The sequence below is a fragment of the Musa acuminata genome, chromosome BXJ2-4, assembly GCF_036884655.1.
Source record: "Musa acuminata AAA Group cultivar baxijiao chromosome BXJ2-4, Cavendish_Baxijiao_AAA, whole genome shotgun sequence".
Lineage (NCBI taxonomy): Eukaryota > Viridiplantae > Streptophyta > Magnoliopsida > Zingiberales > Musaceae > Musa > Musa acuminata.
The window spans coordinates 40,065,478-40,087,152 of NC_088341.1; the positions used below are offsets into that span (position 1 = coordinate 40,065,478).

The 21,675-nt window shown below is 42.2% G+C and overlaps 2 protein-coding genes across 4 annotated transcripts; one reads left to right on the plus strand and one right to left on the minus strand.

Annotated features, from left to right (window-relative positions):
• The first annotated feature begins 8,573 nt into the window (after positions 1-8,573).
• LOC103983040 (uncharacterized) lies at positions 8,574-15,640 on the plus strand. Of its 3 annotated transcripts, none has more exons than XM_065105843.1 (2): positions 8,574-10,035; positions 15,304-15,640. In XM_065105843.1, exon 1 carries the CDS (start codon positions 8,633-8,635, stop codon positions 9,971-9,973), a length of 1,341 nt encoding a protein of 446 aa, XP_064961915.1. In that variant the 5' UTR covers positions 8,574-8,632; the 3' UTR covers positions 9,974-10,035; positions 15,304-15,640. The 3 variants fall into 3 exon arrangements, with proteins under 3 accessions (XP_064961915.1, XP_018679974.2, XP_018679973.2); XM_018824429.2 differs by lacking the exon at positions 15,304-15,640 and adding an exon at positions 13,097-13,323 and having other exon boundaries at positions 8,574-10,040; XM_018824428.2 differs by lacking the exon at positions 15,304-15,640 and adding an exon at positions 13,097-13,323.
• Positions 15,641-17,328: 1,688 nt separating this feature from the next.
• On the minus strand, positions 17,329-18,911 carry LOC135609202 (phosphoenolpyruvate carboxylase kinase 2-like). Its single transcript, XM_065102295.1, has 2 exons — positions 18,053-18,911; positions 17,329-17,694 (listed from the first exon to the last, which is right to left on the minus strand). The coding sequence occupies exons 1-2, from the start codon at positions 18,858-18,860 to the stop codon at positions 17,585-17,587; spliced, it is 918 nt and encodes a 305-aa protein (XP_064958367.1). The 5' UTR covers positions 18,861-18,911; the 3' UTR covers positions 17,329-17,584.
• Positions 18,912-21,675: the final 2,764 nt, after the last annotated feature.

Genomic DNA, 21,675 nt, shown 5'->3' on the forward strand with positions numbered 1-21,675 from the left:
GAATTTCTCTTATTCTGCTTGATGCTGATGTATTGGCTTTCTTGGGTTGCTACTATCAAACTTTCAAAAGGCAATGGCTCAGTAGTAGTGGCATCGGAATCAGGAAGAGAGCCTAAGAGAGATCATCTGAGCTCCTTTTGAAGTAGTGGCATCGGCGGAATCAGGAAGAGAGCTTAAGAGAAGTAGTGGCATCGGCGGAATCAGGAAGAGAGCTTAAGAGAGAGCATTTGAGCTCCTTTTGAAGCAGTCGGATCGGCGGAATCAGGAAGAGAGCTTAAGAGAGAGCATATGAGCTCCTTTTGAAGTAGTGGCATCGGCGGAATCAGGAAGAGAGCTTAAGAGAGAGAATATGAGCTCCTTTTGAAGCAGTGGCATCGGCGGAATCAGGAAGAGAGCTTAAGAGAAGTAGTGGCATCGGCGGAATCAGGAAGGGAGCTTAAGAGAGAGCATATGAGCTCCTTTTGAAGCAGTGGCATCGGCGGAATCAGGAAGAGAGCTTAAGAGAAGTAGTGGCATCGGCGGAATCAAGAAGAGAGCTTAAGAGAGAGCGTATGAGTTCCTTTTGAAGTAGTGGCATCGGCGGAATCAGGAAGAGAGCTTAAGAGAAGTAGTGGCATCGGCGGAATCAGGAAAAGAGCTTAAGAGAGAGCATATGAGCTCCTTTTGAAGTAGTGGCATCGGCGGAATCGGGAAGAGAGCTTAAGAGCGAGCATATGAGAGCTAAATAGTATATTACGAGGCTCCCTTTGAAATGGTGGCCTCCACTTATCATCGGAATCGGGAAAAGAGCTTAATAAGTTGGAGCTAAATAGTATATTATGAATAATATATTATGAATAATTAACAAAATGAGTAGGTTTGATAGGATATTTATAAGGTTTTCAGATATTTTCCTTTCCTAAAATCTGTTAGGATCAAGAGCACTAAGAGAGGGGAGGGGTGAATTAGTGCAGCGGAAATCTTTCGACGATAAAAACGTTCGAACGATAAAAATGATTTTCAGTGTGAAAGTCGATTCTAAAATTACTTTAACTTAAGATCAAGCGAGATGACGTTAAAGTCAATCTATGAAGGCAGTTTGCAGTTATTATGAAAACCAGCATACGAGCGCAAACTGAAATATGACGTTCGTACGAAGAAACTGATTTACGTCTAAATGCTGATTCGTAAATCACTTGATTAGGCGAGATACAGATTAAGCAAGGATATTAAGGCAGTTTGCAGTTAAGATAGAAATCAAAACGTAAACGCAAACTGAAATATGATGATCGTATGAAAAAACAGATTTACGTCTAAACGTTGATTCGGAAAGTGCAAAGCTGAAACCCGATCGTATATGCGCAGAAAGCAGTAAGCTTTAGAGGAGGTTTGCAGTAAAGGTAAAATGCTCAAAGTAAATGCAAACCGAGATTTAGAGTGGTTCGGTCAATCTTGACCTACTCCACTTTTGGCTTCCTCCACCGACGAGGTCACTGACGTCAACTAGAGGCCTTCCTTCAATAGGCGAAGGCCAACCACCCTTTTACAGTTTCACTCCTTTTGACGGGTTTAGGAGACAACCCTTACAGAATTTTCTCTCCTCTCCTCTCTTTACAGCTCAGAACTTGGAAGAAAAGAGGGAGAAGGACTTTTGGCCTTTACAACAATTTTGAGCTCTAAAAATCACAGAACAAGATCAATATTTCGGAGTGTATTATGTATCCTTTCAGTGCTGAATGGGTGGGGTATTTATAGGCCCCAACCCAGTTCAAATTTGGAGCTCAAAACTGTCAATTCCCGGAATTCCGGGATCAGGCGGTTGCACCTCCTGACTGGAGCGGTTGCACCGCCTGGCAGAGCTCGAAGACTGAGCCTTTGGGCGGTGCCACCTCTTGTCAGGGGCGGTTGCACCTCCTGTCAGAGCTCGAAGACCGAGCTAAGGCGGTGCAACCTCCTGACTGAGGCGGTTGCACCGCTCAGCCAGTGCTCGGAGACCGAGCCCAGGTTGTGCCACCTCCTGTCAGGGGAGGTTGCACCGCCCAGTCTCGCTCGGAGACTGAGCCCAGGCGGTGCCACCGCCTGGCTGGAGCGGTTGCACCTCCCAGTCTCCCTCGGAGATTGAGCCCAGGCGGTGCAACCTCTTGCCTTGGGCGGTTCAACCGCCTGGCAGAAATCAGGGTCCGAATGGGTTGATCCATTCGGCCCAATTTGGGTTTTTCAGGGGCTCAATTGCCCCAAGATTAAGTTAATGGGATCACCTCCCATTTCTAACTTAATCATTGTGCTAACTATGACATTCCTTAAGACATTTACTACAACTTGCTCCGGTGCGTCAATCGCTTCTTCCGGCGAGCTTCCGGCAAACTTCCATCATTTATCCGATGAACCCTCGGTGATGCTCCTGCGGACTTCCGGCAAACTCCTAGACTTGCGACGATCCACTTGGCGAGTTCCGACGAGCTTCTTTGGCAAGCTCATGGACTTCTCGGATCTGTTCATGCAGAACCTCCGACGACTGTCCGAACTTCCGTCGAACTCCCAACGTGATCATTGTCTTGACTCCGGCGTAACTCCTACTACATGTCTTACTTTTATCGTAGTTAATCCTGCACACTTATCTCAACATATGGATTAGATAACAAATGACAATTGACTTCATCATCAAAATCCGAGATTCAACAAAATCATCCAAAACGTTATTTGATTAGAAAGGACAAATTTATTTATTTTTTTATATTATATAATATTTTATTTATTTATTATAAAATAACTTAAATATCTTTGAAAATAACCACTATATGATTGTTGGAAGGGGCGAACCGATCATTTGCCCCTCCTTCCTCTCCGGATTTTGTTGAGTCAGGCATCGATCGTTAGGTCGACCGTTCGAGCCTCAACGGTTGGGTCAAGTTCGACGTGGATCGATCTAATTTTATCATGTACTCATCTTATCTGCTATCGAACGGTCAACACTTTTTTATACTTCCATGCGGTCAAATTTTATCATGTAGTAAGGTCGTGGGACAGAATCAACCCCACATCGGTCATCATACTTTCTTTCTCTCTTTTTTTTTAATTAATTAATTAATTATAATGTTACATTATTGATCTTAGAAAATTATTATGGAAAAAAAGAAAGAAAAAAAAAAGGTCAAGAGAGATCATCACCACATCTTTCTTTATAAATTTATATCAATCTATCATACGTATTAAATTGATTCTCTAATCAAGATTAAATATGGAGCATGCTTGGGGACAAAAATGAAGGTGAGCACACCCCACCGCACAATCTTTGTCTTCCGCTGGTCTTTCCATCGCTTTAAACCAGGGAACGCATGCGTGTCGGTTGTTGCTGACTCACCAGAGAAAGATGGCCGGTGTCACAATATAACAATATATTAATTATTAGGATGAGTGTCAAATAAGTGGAACGAGAAGCAAGGTTCAGATTGTAAGCATAAAATCTATAATTATGTTATATCTGAAATGTAAAAATAACTTATATGTCAAGATTGAAATCAAGTGTATAGATCTAATTATTACGATGCGTACCCTTTGATGTCATCTCTTCAGAGATCTCGTTTGATATGCTAAGCACCGTCTGTGATCCAAGATTGTCGCGTCACCGTCTTCAAGGAGTGTAAAGAGTAGATCTTTTCTCGTAACGTGTCAACGCGAGGTAAGCGAGAGCAACCTCCTAGAGGTCCAGGCGTAGGAGGTCCAGGCGAGAGCAGAGGGTCTACGAATCGTTCCGTAAGTGGACTTATAATATATTGACTAAAATATTTCAACGAAACATAATTAGTTATTATATTATATATCTTATTCGATTATAAAAGTAACATCAAACCTAACGAGAGGTTCCGGTAACAAGTTGGATAAGCACATTCAAAAAACACTTCGAGAATCTTATAAAGGTGACAAACCAGGTTATGGTTAAAGGTGACAGTGTAAAGCATCACGAGGTTAGCTTTAGAAACCAGCTTTAGGAACCACCTGCCACAAAGGCAACATTTCATGTTGGGAGGAGGGTTTTAGATGCTTGTAGACATCACTAAACTAAGATTTCCCAAGATTTCTCGTGATAGTAACCGTGTTCTGTTAAGAAAAATCCTATTTCATTATGGGTATAAATAGAGAGTGCCTTATCAAACACATATATCTTTCTTCATTTTATTCTTATTCTTAACAATAAAAAATATATTCTAAGCATTTGTATATCCCAACCATTATCAATAATAAGATAAAAAACCAAAAGACCGGCTCGAAGTTCACAGAGCGAAAGATCATATAAGTAAAGGACCATCCTCATTCGGAAAGGGCCAAAAACAAAAAATACAGGTGAAGGACTCACTACGAATCAACTTTCTGAAGCCCCTGCAATATTCGGCACGATAGTGGAGACTCCTACGACATCCGGATGCATTTCCACGAGACGACATGGGACTTCTAAAGCCGCATCCTTTCTAATACGTGGTGCTTTTCCACTAGAAGACGTCGATCGCGGGTCGAGTTTGCCAAGCTTGCCGTCAAGATCTCGACCCACAGAAGATTCTTTGAGCAATGGCGTAAAACCTCCTCTCCTTCCTACGTATATATAAGTCGTACATAAACCTCCTCTTCCTGCTCCCTATCAGGCGCTACGATAGTACAGGATGCAGAATGCCAGAGTTTCTCGTGAAGAAACAATGAGCACCATTCGAGAGTCCTCACACGTCTTATGCGAACAACTCTCTCGTCGTTCCCACCTCCAATCCGAGTGCGATTACGTCCACCACCTCTATACTACGGCTTCGTCGTCGACTGTCATCACCACCACCACTACCACCACCACCACGGCCTGCTCCTGCCGACTTCGACGCGGCCGTAGTAGGAGATGGATCATAAATAAACTCCTGGAGTTCGCCCTTCAGTGCGGGCTCGCCCTCCTTGGCCCCTTCTTCATAAAAAATGCAACTCATGAGTACTCGGCAATATCACCACCGCCATGGACTGTGGCTGTGCTCGGCATCTCTATCCTCGTGACGCTCTGCGCCGGCATCGGTAGCGTCGCTCTACGAGGTTTGCGTGGACCGCCGTCGTTCCTCCCTGATTTCCTCCACTTCGTCACGTACTTCTCGGCCATGTCGGCGTTCGCTTCTTTTGTTTCCACGGCGCTGGGGGGGCGATGCTGGTGGATCTCCTACGCGTTCGCTTGTTTCCCTTTGGCTTGGGGCTTCCACCATCTGCTCCTACGATGGCGGCTTCGCCGAAGAAGTTGATGTAAAGAAGCGATCGTTCCCCTGAAAACTGGTAGACCAGTGCAGAATCTCCTCGTCAACCACGTATTAATAGGTTGTACTACAAACGGACGGCTGTTGTTAGTTCGGGCTGACTGAACCAACCCTCCAAGTACTACAGGACCGCGTGGTTCCTTTCCATTTGCGCTTAATGTCATAAAACATACGTACAACGCTACAAATTTACATAGCTTTGTCTTATTGGAGTAATAATTTTTGCTATGGGGGGAGAGAGCGAGAGAGAGAGAGACTCGACTAGGGTTTCCCTTTCCGGTTTCTGTGGCCGTCGGTTATCCCTCGCCGGCGGCAACGCCATCCTCACGGGCCTCCCTTGGCGCTGTGTTGCAGCCTCTTCCCTCCCCTGCGGGCCCCACGGGGCATGGTCTCCCTCGCCATGAAGCTGTTGGCATCCGGCCGATGGCGTTTCGTGCTGCTGGCCCTGTCGTTGGCGCTGGGGTGCGGCGCGGCTCGGCTTCAAGGCTGCTCCCGTCCCACTCGCTGCCGAGGCGTTCTGGGCCGGCGGACACTCGCTCCCTTTCTAGTCTCCCGCGATTGGTCTGCCTCGGATCGCGTCTCCGTTGGACGCCCCCTCGCCTGTGTTGGCCGGCGTCCGTCCTGCTCCGTCTGTGGCCGCCGATCCATTGCTGTCGGTTCTGATCCGGCGGCGTCTCTGGCCTTCGGATCCTTTCCGCTGGCATCTCCTTCCGGATCGCAGGTGGTCACGGCCTCCTCCGCTCCTGGCGCTACATGATGCAAATTCGAGCCTCCGTGGGGATGCGATGCTGTCGTGTCGGCTTCGGCGCCGATCGGTCTCCCCTTCCGGCAGCGTCTCCTTTCCAGCGGGGTTGTCTTCTCCCGTGGGACCAGCATCGGGGGACCCACTGCCACCGACTTCCCCGATTGCTCTGGCTCTCGAGAGATTGCTTCCTTCTCCGGCGAGCTTCGGATCTTCGCTCACCGTCGGCTCCTTCCCCTCGGTGGCTTGTGGCGGTGTCGCTTCTCCGGCTGTGGATCCTGAACCGCCGGAGTACGATTGGAGATCGATGATGTGCTCATTTTGTAATCTCTTTGGATATGCTACCAAGAAGTATGTATGAGAGACACACTTGTAGAGAAATCCCGAAACAGCTACTTTGTCGGTTGTAGATAGTCAGGGTCTGCCGTACCGAGCCGTACCGTCCGTACCGGACGGTACGTACCGGTCCGATAGATTGTCGGTACGAGGATCGACTGTTACCAATTCGAGTGCACTGTAGCAGTGCTACAGTATTCGACATACCTGAGTGTATCGCTCGGTATACCGTACCGTACCGGTACTGAGCCCAGATCGAAATACCGGTATGGTACAGTATTGCGAACTTTGATAGATACACACTTTATCGAAGGCGATTCCCTCACTACCTGTGTGTCGGTTTTCTTATAGTACTCATTTCTGTGCCAATTGTGTCAAAGGCCGGAAGGAATAGAAGCTGATCCATCATTTCTGTCCAGGTTAGTGTAATGAATATGTTCCTTTGGGATTTGATGTTTCTTCGTCCAGTTGGTACAGTTATTTCAACTATAAACAAGGCATCATGACGACCGAGGTGTCAGAACGACTTAACTCGTTCTGAGTATGTAAGATCATTAATATAGTCTTTGAGTCGGAGGGTGTTAACCCGAGATTTGATTGAGGGGGTGTAGGCCTCGTTCTCGCAAGTGGAGGTTGAAGATGAATCCTTTAGCTCTCCAACTCTCCGTTAAGTGCTTGAACATAGATCGTAATCAAAAGGGGGATTCCTGACTTAGATCCCTTCATTGCTTAAGTTAGAAATAGTATGAGACGGGAGAGTTGGAGTGTGAGTGTATGTATTATCCGACCCTGATGTTGTTATTTGGGGTTGGCTTTTTTATCTAGTGTCATGACGTACATATGATTTGAAACAAACACCGAGGACATAGTCTAGTAAAATTAATAGTTATTTTCTTTAACATAATTTTTAAATAATTTAAGTGAGCCAACCTTATATATAAAGGCTCAAGTATAAAATTCATATTATCTATTTGTATATAAATAATATAATTTAATAGCATGTGGACCTTTTTAGACCCACCTTGCCCTCGTGGGAGGAAGAAGGGGACATAAGAATGTCGGTCTTTGTCATTCTCACCCAAACCTTCACACAAATGGGAGAGTTCAATAAAGTCGTCGTAATTATCCATTCATAGGAGAAGAGGTGATAGATTTGACGAGGCTAAAAAAGGAGGCTACAATAGGTCAAATGAGATAAAGGAAACGGGAGACAATGACAAAGGTAACACTAGGGTAACGTAGGATGATGCGGGTCCGATAGGAGCTAAGGGCAAATTGATCATTTTAAAAATTATTTTACAAGAATTTCTTAAAGATAAAAAGTTTCTTCAAAAACTTATCATATTTTATTTGATTAATTTTTTTTATCAAAATAATTTATGATTTATATAGTTTTATTTTTATCGATGGTATACTTAATTGTTCATGAATAAATTTTTTTATTCTTTTTCATAATTCTTTATATTCATCTCAATATTCTCATCGTAACAATATAATTTTCTTATAATCCAACACTAAAATTTTATAAATTATGATTAGTTTTATAATCCTCTTATAAGTTGTTTCTTTTAGATTAAAAGGATGACCATCACCCGTTAAAATTGACTGCAGCATTTTTACTTGTATTCAAAATTTCATCCAACAATGATACTAATAATATATTCAATATAACTTTCTAGAACTTCACGTGTATCTAACATACTTATATCTTTGGTTATTCTTAGTGCTATTAAAATTACATTACTCGAAGGAAGTCATTGCATAATAAAGTTTTTCTAACGATACTTATGAGGTTATTTTCTAAAAAAAATAGTATTTTTTTTTATTTTTTTAATTAAAATTTTTATTATATTAAAATAATATATATGATGCTCATATGCGATTAAATTTAAAATCTATCACTCGTATAACAATATAATAATTAATCGAATATCTCAATAAAGACTTAACGATTGTATTTAAGAATTTATTTAAAAAATTACTATAGTAGATTAATCTATTATTCATCAACTTATGCAAGCAACTTGAACAAAAATAATTACTTGTATACTTCTATTTTTAACAGTAATACGATTTCTTTTTTATTCCCCAAAATTTACAGTGTCTTTTTTACCAATAAAGAAAAAAAATAGAAAATAGAAATTAGAAATTTTATGTTTAATTTTTAATCAAATATAATTAAATAAATGTATTAATTAAACGTACTCTTTTCATTGACTTAATCTCGTTTGATTAGTTCACAACGAAACCGTCCGAGCTTATCGCTTCGCTCGATTGCGACACGAAGCATTCCGCAGCGCCAATGGCGGACTCCGACCCTCCGCGACTCGACCGTCGTCACCTCCTCCTCCACCACCACCACCGCACCGCCGGTCACGTCCTCCGTCACTCGCTTTCCTCCCTCCTCTCCTCCGGCGTCCTCCCCTGCCTCCTACTCGCCTCCCTCCTCCTCTTCGCCTTCCACTCCACCCTCCTCGTCGCGACCCTCCGCCTCTCCGCCCTCGTCGATCGCGACCCCGCCCTCCTCTCCCTCCTCCGCCGCCTCTCCTCCTCTCCCTCGGCTGCCCCCGCCCCCGCGCCTCCCGCCCGCCCGCGCTCCGCTCCCTTCCTCCGCCTCACCCGCGCCGGTGACTTCTTCTCGGAGTCCGACCCCCCCGCATCACTTCGCTTCTCCCTCAACGCCTCCCGCCTCCTTTTCCTCGATCCCGCCGTAGGCTTGCTCCCGCGACCCCCCAAGTCCTCCAAGAGTAGTGTACCCTTGTTCCCTTCCTCCGTTTCCCCTTTCCTTTTCTCGTTCCCCGACGCCGACGACCGCGGCGGCGGCGGTCGAGATCGGGCCGTCAGTCAGCAGGATTTGGGCCGGGGTTTCGATATCGACCGTCGAGATGCCACTGCGATGCTCTACGTACTCGTCCTCCTCTCCTCCACCCACTCGCTCGCAATCCTGGGGTTTGTCATCGCGTATACCTCTGCTCTCGGCATTGTCTTCTTCTCGATTGCTGCCTTCCACGTCCAGAGGCCCGCCACCGTCGTCGAGACCATCTTTTCTGGCGCTCGGGCGGGGATCCGACGGCTCACGGGGTTCGTGTTCTTGCGGTGGGCGGCGAGGGACATGCTGATCCAGTTCCTCAGCTTCTGGTTCTTCGCCAATGTCGAGGATCAGGCCGAGCTGTTCAAGCTCTTCGTCAAGGTCAAGCTTATGCCTTTTACATTGTCGCCATTCAACCCATGGTCTGGGCTGCAAGACGAGGCGCTCTCGGGGTTTTTCTTCGTGTGGGCTCTCGTCGACACAGTGGGGTCGGTGGTGGTTGTCCTCATGCCCTGGGTGGTGATAATGGACAACAATTTGAGGCGGGGTGTGCTGGATGAGGTGAAAGAGGGGTTTTATTTCATAACTCTGATGCCGGCACAGGCAATCTGGATCAAGTTCTTGGAGATGATGATCTGTGGGAACCTGGGGACGTCGGCAGCCTTGATGGTTGGTGGGAGATTGTTTGCCGGTCTGTTCCATGCGGTGGCGGAGGTATACTTCATGGCAGTTTGGTTGATTTTCTACTTTGCAGCAAGGGGCAAGGATGGAGAAATGACGGGGCGGAGGTTTGGGCCAAGAGACTTGCAGCGTTGCATCGATGAGCTCAGTTGAGATGTACCGTTCGTGCTGGTTGTGAGGATCATTCTGCTGGTAGCCGCATACTCATGAATTCGGTGAGGTTGCGCCCTTTTACTTTCTTTGTTGTGATAGAACTTTTAATAGTCCTCATTTATACTTTCCATTGGTTTAGGGGTTTTGGATTCACATGTACAGTTTTGGACGAAGAGATTTGTTGTATAGGTTGTAGACATCAATTTGTAGATCTCCTGTCTACTGCTGCTTAATCAAGTAATTGATAACTCACACGAATATAGTTTCCTGGATGCATGTTTTGCATGATCTTTGTTATGCTGGCTGGTTCTGATATCCAATGCTGAAATTTTAGGAGTTTACACTTTGAAAGTTGACACAAATATTTTTCGACTATGTTATAGTGTTAGTTTGATGATATGTTAGCATAAAATGTTGCTTGATGAAAACTGTGAATTTTGATGATTATATTGAAATTTATGGAAACCCATTAAGAAGGATAAGAGGATGATGGGCAATTGGTAACAGAAGTGCTTGATCATCTCTTTTTCAGTAAGAGTTTGTATATGTGATTCAAAAGTTTCAAATTAAGTGGGCATCTTCTACAGAGAAGGAAATGCCCACAAAGTAGAGTACAGATAAGTTCTTAAATTTGAATCCTTACCATTTATATCCTCTATACCAACTCTTAGAGCCAGCAAAGTACAAACAATCCATAGTCACCAAAAACACCACCTCCTATCTGTTTGTTTCAGTTATGTGTTTGTATGATTTTGATGTGCCAGAACTACATAAATGTTTCTCTTTTTGTGTTGAAGAAACATACTTTAATATCATTTGAAATAGACAGCATCTATGAGTTTATGTCTATTTAGCTATACTCTTTTTAGATGAATTCTTATGATTATAGTATTGATAAGCAAGGTAGGCAATATCGAATGATACCGCCCGGTACGGGCGGTACGTACCGGTTCGACGGCATACCGGTACGCGGACCACCCGCAACTAGGCGGAACGTTTAAAAGCGCCCCGTATCGGACGATATGGGGTAATATCGAGCAGTAACGATCGAAATTTTGATCGTTACCGCTCGGCACAACTCGGTAACAGTCGAAATCGACTATTACCGCACTGTAACAGTGCTCCAACGGTTAAATTGACCGTTGGAACCCTTTCTCATAGTATTTAAACCCTTCTTCTTCCCTATTTCACTTCATTAGATTTTCATGATCTCTTAAACTATCTCAAACTCTTTTTTCTCTTCTAAACTTTACAAAACAATGATTTGTGAATTCAATCGAGTCTAATTTAGGAAGATTAAGAGGAAGAACTTTCTAATTAAGATGTATGCATTCTTTTTCTTTAATTAGAGAGTAATTAAGATCTTTAATATTATGATTAGTGTGTTTCATGCATATTAAATATTGAAAAATATTTATGATGCTGCGATTAGTCATTTTAATGATGATTTAATCGAAATTTATTCGACTTTATGTCAATTCAATGTATTTAATACATATTATGGTGTTTGTCATGTTTATAGTGTTGAAAGAGAAGTAATTAGTGAAAAATTAACTATGTTAATTATGTAATTAGTGTATCTAATGATGATTTTATCATAATTTGAATCATATTGGATCAAAATTACATATTTAATGTTTCTTTTATGTGTTTGACATATATTTCAATCACTGAAATACGAACCTTGAACAAGACTTCCTCAAAGCCTGAAAAAGATATGTGATACTATTCTTACCTAATTTACATTGATTTTGTTAAACTTATACTATTACTATATTTATTTCTAACTTAAAAACTCTATCCTAACTTTTTTTTATTTTTAGGTATTTTTGGAGGGTTTTACACCCTAAATTAGGTGTACCGCTCGGTACGCCCTGGTGTACCGCTCGGTATGCCCTGGTGTACCGCTCGGTATGCCCTGGTGTACCGCTCGGTACGCCCTAGTGTACCGCTCGATACACGGTACCGTACCGTACTGAGCCAGCCTCGAAACACCTGTATGGTACGGTATTGCAGACCTTGCTGAGAAGTACTAAATACACAAAAAACACTAAATAAAGGAGGTTAAGGCTTTTGTTATATCATTATGGGTTAGGATATCATGCTTGTTTAACTGAAGGAAAAAATTGCTTTCCTTCTAACTTCAATGAACCTAATACACTTTGACGAGAATTGAGCCAATTTATTGCCTTAGAATCAAGTATTGGTTAGCTAGAGTTATGAGACTTACTAAGATTTCAGCTAGGTGCAAGCTTGTGGATGTGGTAGTTAAGTATGAATGAGGTTTCAGATATTGAGCCTATGGCTAAACAAAGGTTTGTTTTGAGACAATGTTCTTAGAGTCATAAACAGTGAAATACCTGGTTGTTAAGCCCATATTCCAAACTGTATATGTTGACAAATTTAACTAAAATAATTTTATATTCATCATTTTTTTATAAGCAACTTTATTGGTATTTCTTGGTTTAATCTGTTTTAAAAAACTTTCTTAGCTTCAATTTAATATGGAGCTTATTTTGATCTTTCCATTAAACAGAAAATTATTCAGTAAATTCCTGGGATCCTTTTATGTCATTTAAATTGGATATTTTGCTTAGTTTCAGAATGGAATAAGTCTCAGGATTGTGCTGAGGTCTATAACAAAGGTTTAAAGTGACTGACAATATATGGAGAATCTTGTCTTTCCTTATTGCTAGTGTTTTTAAGAAGTATATATTCTACCTTTCTTCATTCTACACCTCGTATTCTTTTATATCCACAGGTTACATCACCTGAGAATCAAGTTTAGTATTTCATTTTGAATGTTAGTGTTTCATTTTGAATACTAGTGTTTTTATGAAGTATATATTCTTCCTTTTTCATTTTACACCTCGTATTCTTTTATATCCACAGGTTACACCACCTGAGAATCAAGTTTAGTATTTCATTTTGAATGTTAGAAAAATAAGTTGAATAGTTTGAAGGAACAATAGGATGAATAAGGACTGTGTACAAATTAATGATTGCTAGGACTGGTGATGTTTATTGTGCAGATGCTTCTTGCTAATTTGACAAATTCAGCAAGTGCTGGAAATTTTGCTTATAGGACTAGTGACTAATTAACTCTTCTTCTATTTACCACAGTGACAGTTTCATCACCTTCAACCTCGGATGAGCCTTGTATGAGCTTGTAGACATGCTTTTGAGGCCATATGTATAACTATTGCTCTAGGTAGATATACCTAGAGGTATCCTAAAGTTCGTAAGCCAAATTGTAATATGGAATTATCTCAAAATGTGTTAGGGTATGCATATGATGAATATGAGTACTCCTTGAAGCCATAGTCATAACACCTGTTTGAGCGATCCAATTTTGAGATTGTGAGTGAAAACAGCGATGGTATTTATGAAGAAATTGTCCTTGAGCTGTTCAGTTATTATAATTGTTCTTTTTTTCTTAGTTTTGGATAGATAAACATCTTTTATTCATAAGACTTTGAATGGTTTAAGTTTGCAAAGGAATAAAGATTTTGGGTTTTGGTTGATCATGATTTACTTCTGAAAATGAGAAAGAAGCGAGAAAATCTTCTTTTTAAGTCTGATTCTCCCACTAATCGTTGATTTTCTTCAGGTTATTTTGAAAGTAACTGCTTCAGATTCAACCACACTGATTGTTTATATTACTATAAAACAACTCAAACAAATTAGCCCTTTGAGTTTCCCTTATAGAAGTTACCATATTTGGGGTTTTGACTACCCTTAGTTCAATATAAGATTGTTTTTTTTCTTGTACTAATTAGGCATCATCAAGGATATCAAATGTAATGTGCCCTATTGTGGTACTTCATTTTAAGGTTAGAACAGAGATTTATTAGAAACTCATAAAATGAATAATGCAAACAAAGTTTTGTATACAGAGTGAACCGTTGACTTAGATTAACCAGCTGAATATTCCGAGAGTTTTGATTGATTAACTTCAATTTTCTTCCTGCTGCCTAATCATTTTGCTTGTATAACACAGTAAAGGATAAAATCTTGAGACATTGACTGTCCCCTTTAAGGAACTCTCACAAATACATATGGTTTTACAGCACTTTTGATTTTGTTACTTTCTTGTGTCTTTATGTTAAACATCCAATTGTTTATGTTTGAAAAGAATCAGCCTTCGTAAATGAATTATAATTGAAATATGGCACTCTAATAACCCTTTCTTAACAAACAAGAGAAACTGCTCGATTTTATCACTAAAATGACGAATAAGAAGAATAATGGTCATATGGTCTTCAGATGTTACAATCATGACCATAGAAACATGAAATTTAACTTATTGATAAACATAAATAATGCTGCCAGCTGAAAGAGGACTAGGAAATGAGAGAGTATATGGTTGGAAGAATGGATTATGGACCTAATAGCAATAAAAAAAATTAATTTAATAGGAGCTGGCTAGTTCGATAGACAATAAAATTGTAAAACCTTGTTTACAAGGTTTTCTTGATGGAACAATTTATTGGAGCAGCAGCATGTTTTTCTTGTACCATTCAATGATTTTGCATTATTTGTTGCCCTTTTTTTTATTTAGTAGAACAATTTGGACCTTTTTATGCTTCAATCATGAATTTTAGATTGTAGATATAGCTTGCTAGTTTTCACCTGCTAGAAGAATTTGATACATTTAGATTGTTCAGATAGATATTTGTTGGACCATCTCCAATTTTATGTTGGTTAACTGTTCACAGAGTGGGACAATGACCTACAACTTGTTCTTTCATCATTTCTTTGTTATATGTTGTAGCTGAATGGCCATAAAAATTTTATAACAAGTTGGACACATCCATGTGTTTTTATATCCATAGTTGAAAATTTTGGTTACCAAATCCATACTAATCTCGGGTGGATGGTTTGTACGGTGTGTCTTAGTTTATAAATAACAATGGTTTTATGGCACGTATATCAAGAATAATGTTGTGCCTTAAAATGTAATAAAATTTCTAACTATCGAATCCAACATTAGGTTCTTAACTGATATAATAAAATTAGAAGTGGGCCTGTGTATGATTCCAGAGTTTCTCATGAATTTATTCTCTCATTTCATTTAAATACAACATCAAAAGAAAACTAACTTGTTTGATTTCTCAGAACTATTTTTCTTTTATCTCCTCAAAACTCTCTGTATCTTTTATTCATGTTGATTGCTTGAATACTTCTCAGATTCAATTCAAATATCTGTCTGTGCAATAATACCATAATGTAGTCACTGTATCTCAAGATGTGTTTCTGGATTTCTTCTTTTTTTTTTTAACAATCCTTGTATTAGCTGGTTTAACATAAATGCAATTGTGAATTATCAGGAGGCTGTAATAGCTTTTGGTAACTCACTGAAATTTGAAGGACCAATTTATAAGGATTAAAATGTGGGTCCTAAGCTGCTGTCCATGTTGGCTTGTCCTAGTGTGTCTACAGTAAATGGCCTTGGCTAATTTCTGGTGATTTCATCATTCATTCACTTAGACACCAGGTTTCTACTTTCTTATCATGTATCCCAGTGATAGCAACAAGTGTTGTGAGGACTTGAAACACGATCAGATATTTCGTCAACCAAAATTACTTGCATGTTAATTAGTTGCAGTAGCAGGGGATTTCTCTATTGTTGTTTGTTATTTGTTGTTAAAACTTGTGCTGATTAAATTGTGCCCATGCATCCCATATTTTATACATTGTATCCAACAGTAGAATATGTGCATTCTTGTTATCGGTGTGGCTAAGAGTACGATTATATCGGTTAAATCGATATTTGTTGATTGGTATTCTGTCCATCTGTCTAAAGATTGATGCCAGATCTTAATATAATTCGGTAGTGATTGTTGTTTATTTTCTGGCTTTTTGATGATATCGACTGGGATATTAGAGAAGTTATATCAGTAGTATTTGATGAAGAAGGTTGTTTAAGCAAAATATAGTTGTTTGAGATGTTGAGGAACCAACCTTGGTTTGATATTAGGAGATGAATGGGTTCGACAAAGTATTCTGTAAAAAAAATTATCGAATTTGTATAGAGGTTGTGTCGGACAAGGATCCTGCTAAAGTTAATAACTTGGAAGAACAACAATGATTTAGGATTTGAAAGGTTCAAAGAGTTGTAGTTGCAGAAGCGTATCTGAGCCTTCATATAGAATGATATATTGATCATAAGGATTAAGTGGGGGAGTTGATCCATGGAAGTGGTTTTGTCACATTGTTGAGTGTTACCTAAAACGTCGAGCATTGCGATTGACAAGATTATGTATGGTGACCGTATGGGTCATTCATTCTACATGTCGTGCCGACAAGGCATATAAGTGGCTGTCTAGCTGGCTAGCAATGATGCGGTGTTCGAATATCTATCATATCCATCAGTAAAAATCTTTCTCGAATGTGATGCTTTGATGCATGGCGTACTTCCAATATAAGCGTCATGAGTCAGTGTAAAGATGTCACTGTTTCAGCACAGATGTTTGTGACAGTTTATCAAGGATGGATTGGGTTTTAGATGGAGGATATGATTGTTGATATGCCAAGGAAGAAGAAGATACGAGATGATTTATTTTTGAATTGATGTTTTCTTACAAATTTGAGATGGTACTGCTTTATGGGGGAATTAGTGAAGAGGATTCTCGTACCCCCATAAGAAATTGCATCTAGGAAGTATGGGATATTGGAAATGGAGAGGCAATTGTAGTGAGTGTGATGGGGAATTAATTAATGAAAGATAAATCTATTTTCTAAGGAGGTAAAAAAGTGAAGTTTGATCAGTAAAATTATTTTCTTATAAATAGATCAAAATGGGTTAATCATTAATAATAGCCTTAGGATGTAAAGGCACTTTTCCTCCATAAAATTAATTATAGATTTAATATTCATAATTAGTTATTTTTAACATCTCGATGTTTATATTTTCAAATGTTACGTTATGGCTCCTTATATTTTCGAAAGAAAACTATTTAATTTTATTTTTTCTTATACTATCAAGTATGAAAATATCGAACAATGAGATAGAGTTAATACAATGAAATAGAGTCAATATGTACTAGGTGATAAACCCTATAATATTTTTAGAAATAGAGTCAACATGTACTAAGTGATAAATCCTATGATATTTTTACTTGTAGAATCTATGATGAAAAATAAAATTAAATATTTTACTTTCATAAATAAAAATGATAGGAATTAAGGTGATAAAAATAATTAATTACATAAAGTATAATCTATATGTCACACGCAAAACCACTCATCCCTATCCCAAAGAGATGATAGGTTATCATAGCAATAAACATGAGCTCTTTCCAACTCTGAAACATTTTTATCTAATTTTTTTTTATTCTAACTATACCATGAGTTTTAGTCAGTATCGGATACCCGTCCCATTTAAGGTGGAGTATAATAGGAGTTTTCATCATTGGCCTCAGTACATACAACACGAAATCTCTATTAAATGGAGAAATCTTCATCCGAGCTTTGGAGAGAAGGAAAAGGATCGTACTAACGGAAAATGGACGTCCGTCGAAGCTTCAATGTACAACTCCGGTGTAGGAATCCCATCTCTCTCGTTGTCCCGTACATGGTTCAAGCTTAAAGGTCGGCGTACGGTGCGAGCTACGCGCATAGACGAAGCAGCGGGCCTTCGGGCCTCTCCGTGGCAAGCGATGGATCTCGGCTTGCTCCCTCAACCGGACTCAACCCTCCACTTGTGATCCAAGGATGCCCTTTCTCATGTTAAATACGTATTAATGCCAAGGAGGAAGAATTTGTAATAATTATTTCTAATTAAATAAGACATATTAGCAGAAACAAATAGGAAAAGGAAGGCAGCTTTTCTTCTGCCAAGGTTTAGATCATCAATGTAATCGACCAAAAACTTCCGCAATAATTCATGAAGGGAAGAAATAAATCAAAGAATGAGTTTAAAAATCCCCAAATCCAAAACGAGAAAACATAAATGATCAAACTAAAAGCACCATCTTCTGCGGTTAACAACAACAAATCGTCTAACAGAAAACAAAACGATCAAGATGATGGGCGGAGTGAGATCAAAGTTGAGACGAAGGGTCTGTTCGTGCTTACTGAGGACTTGCTCGGCGGAGAACCTTCTCGAGACGTCCCTGCAGAGCATCCGCCGCAGCAGGTCCTTGGCTGCCGGAGATACCGAGCGAAAAACCCTCGATGGGAACCTCAGGTTGGCCCTGGCCACCAACTCGAAGGTTTCCGCCGCCGTATCCCCGTAGAACGGCGGCGCTCCACCGGAAAGCATCATGTACATCACCACCCCAGCGCTCCACACGTCCACCTTCTCCCCGTACTCCCGCCCCATCACAACCTCCGGCGCCACGTACCACGGCGTCCCAACCAGCCCCCTCATCGGCGCCCGTCCCCCATCCGCCGCCAGGAAGCACTCCGCCGACCCGAAGTCGGCCAGCTTGAGCTGCCCCCGCGAGTCGAAGAGAACGTTGTCCGGCTTCACGTCCCGATGCGCCACCCCCCGCAGGTGGCACGCCGCCACGGCCTCCGCCAGCGCTTGCACTACCGCCGCCGCCTCCGGCTCCGGGAACGGCGCTCCCCCGCGAGCGGCGATCCGGTCGTAGAGATCCGGGCCCTCGAGAAGCTCCACCACCAGGTGAACCCAGTCGTCGTCCTCGTACGCGTCGTGAATCTGCGCTGCGTGGGGGTTCCCTGAAGCGGCCAGGCGGTGGACATTCGCCTCCCGCACCGCGCACTCGCGATCGACGGAGTCCGCCAGGACCCGCTTCTCGACCGACTTTACGGCGAACTCCTCCCCGGTCGCCTCCGATCGGCACCGCCTCACCACCCCGAACCGCCCCCGCCCGATCTCCACGCCGATCTGGTAGCCCCTCCTCACCAATGCCTCACTCATGCCTCTCCAATCCGATCTCCACACTATAGAATCACGCCTTCTCTTCTACCTCCCGTCCCTCTCCTGCCACTCTTCAGTCCACCGTTGCTCGGTATACTTATCGACGATGAATCGGAATCGGAGAAGGAATATGCCCTGGCATTTGACCACGTGGACGGACGATTCCATCGGATCCCTATAATCGGACGGACGACGGACGGCCAAAGAACCCTCCAGTATATTAACTTCGAGCCGATGTCACTCTCACCCACAATTACCAAACTATCCCAGGAGACAAAGCAACGGCTTCACTAATGGACATACATAATGTAGCCGTGATTAGTTTGGTCTGTTAGGAAAATCCTCCGATGTGTCATGTCGTTTTGCGTGTACTTTTGAACCATCAGTTCGTGAATCAGGACCGTCCGATTCGATTTTGAGTGAACTTGCACCGTCCGATCGGTAATTCACCAATAATTAGCGGAAATAACGTGAAATGAGTTGCGGGTTCCAATAAGTTATCATGGTCGCGGCTGTGATAAGCCGTTGTAAATTTGACGGCGAGGGAGCACGTGGCCCCACTTGGTTGGAGGAATAGGACGGCGCGCTCGGAGAATCCGCGAGGAAGTTGGACCAGTTTAAAACGTGTCCTTTACTTTTCTGCCTTTTTTTTTTTTATTCCTCTGTATTCTTTGTTTTTATTTTTTTATAGGTCGACATCAAAGACCGAGCGAAAATTCTCTGCTTTGACTCTCTAGACGATCGATAGCATGTCTCTTTGATACCTTGGAGATTCCATGTAAGATGTCAATGCTAGAATTAAACCTCCAATTCGAATCGAACTCGTGTAAGAGTTGAAATCAGAATTTGATTTAATCTGATCCAAAAAAAAAGGTAATTAAACCCAATTAACTAGAAAATTTATAAACAATTAATTTGAAATTTTTACTTGTTAGAATAGTAATAAAAAATTAATCCTACGAATAAAATATAAATAGATAATAAGGATAGTTTGCAGCTCCCTTTACCTCATTCCAACGAAGAGTTTCAAAGACAGTAGAGTGGGGATAAAGGTGATAAATGTCAGCACAGTAACAAGCACGGAAGTCCATTCAATAAAGGATGGCATGCCGAAGGCAAACGAGTCCCGAGTGCTAACCAAGGGGGAGGTTAGAACTATGAACCATGAGAACAAGGGCAGATGCATCTTCTTCCACTGCCCAGATTGCATGCACGGGCAAAGTCAGTTCACACTATCTTGCTACAGCATCCGGCATTTGAGCGGCTGAATCAAGATTCAATCCCTCGACGGGCACCGCCGCCCACTTCCGATCTCGTCGTCGTCCCTCCCTACCGCTCCGATCCCGTCTCCACAGTCGAGAATCACGCACTCTCTTCTCCCTCTTCAGCCACTCGAGTCCATCGGTTCTCGGCTTGCCTAAGAACTGCGAATCGGGGGCGGAACGATTCCACTTTGTCCGGTCCACTCGTAACCCCACGCGGGTTAAATGATCGGCTAAAAGGCTCGTGTGGGACCGGACCCACACCTTTAATGTCCGGTGCTCGACGAACCGGCACCGTCGGATCGGATCAATCACGATAATGAATGCACGGAAACAGACGGAGATAAGATGAAACCCATGGATATGTTTTCTGTTTGTTCAAAAGATTACGTTTTATCACATCATAAAGGTCGTATCTTATCTACGAGTTTAAACTTTTAGATGAAATGACATTAATTAAGGTTTAAGAGGTTAATTATTTGATAATCCCAAGATTAATCACAGAGGTCAGCGCGTCGTGGGGGTGTCCTGCAGCTGCAAGGCGGTGGCGCACTCGCGGCCGTTGGTTTCCGAGATCTAACCGGATTCTATATACGAACTACGCCCATATCCGAAATCTAATCCGATATCCGATCCCCTCGGGCATACGTCTCCCCATATATACGTACTATCTACGCACATCAGAACCGACTCTCCTCCGCCGTGACTCCGGCAGACGCCGCGGAGGGGGGCGAACGCGCGAAAAATCATGGAGAGACGAGGCCCCATCAGTCAGTTTCCGGCCGGCTTCCACTTCGTGCCCACCGACGGTGAACTCATCGGCCACTATCTCCGGGCCAAACTCGACGGCGAGGACGTGCAGTACAAAGCATTCAATGACGTAAAACTCTACGACTACCATCCTGCAGACCTTGTGGGTACGTGCGTCGAATACACCCATGTATTTCTGGAGTTGTATTCGTATCTGTAGCGAGTATTGTTCTATTGCCAGAAAAATACGAAGATTATGGAGAAGGGAGGTGGTTCTTCTTCACGTCCAGAGAGCGCAAGTACCCCAATGGAATTCGTCCGAACCGTACCACCTGCGACGGCGATGGATACTGGAAAGCCACAGGCACCGAGAAAAGCATCTACTATAATCGAAAGCCTGTTGGAATCCGAAGGTCCCTCGTCTTCTACACTGGGAAGGCTGGCAATGGCCAAAAGACTGATTGGATCATGCAGGAGTACACCACCAAGTCCACCTCTAACAAGCCGCATCGTAATTCCGACAGCTCTCACCAGCCGCATCGTAATTCCGACGGCTCTATGCAGGTATCGATAATTTTTAAGATTTGCTTTCGACTTGATTGATCCATGATAAATGGGTGCAATGATATTTGGTGATTTTGTAGTTGGATCCGTGGGTTTTATGCTCCATTCAAAAGAAGCGAGGAGCGGATAAGAGGAAGAGAAGTGATTTGGATCGTGGTGGACGCAGCAGAAGCAGCAGCCCTCCGCCTTCGAAGATTTCTAGAACAGGCGGAGGTGGAGGCGGCGGCGGCGGCAGCGTT

Coding starts and splice junctions, on each gene's coding strand:
- LOC103983040 (XM_065105843.1), top strand. CDS start 8,633: ATGGCGGACTCCGACCCTCCGCGACTCGACCGTCGTCACCTCCTCCTC.
- LOC135609202 (XM_065102295.1), bottom strand. CDS start 18,860: ATGAGTGAGGCATTGGTGAGGAGGGGCTACCAGATCGGCGTGGAGATC. Junction 17,695..18,052: donor CTCCGCCGAGCAAGTCCTCA/GTAAGCACGAAC, acceptor AACATGAGAAAG/GGCATCCTTGGATCACAAGT.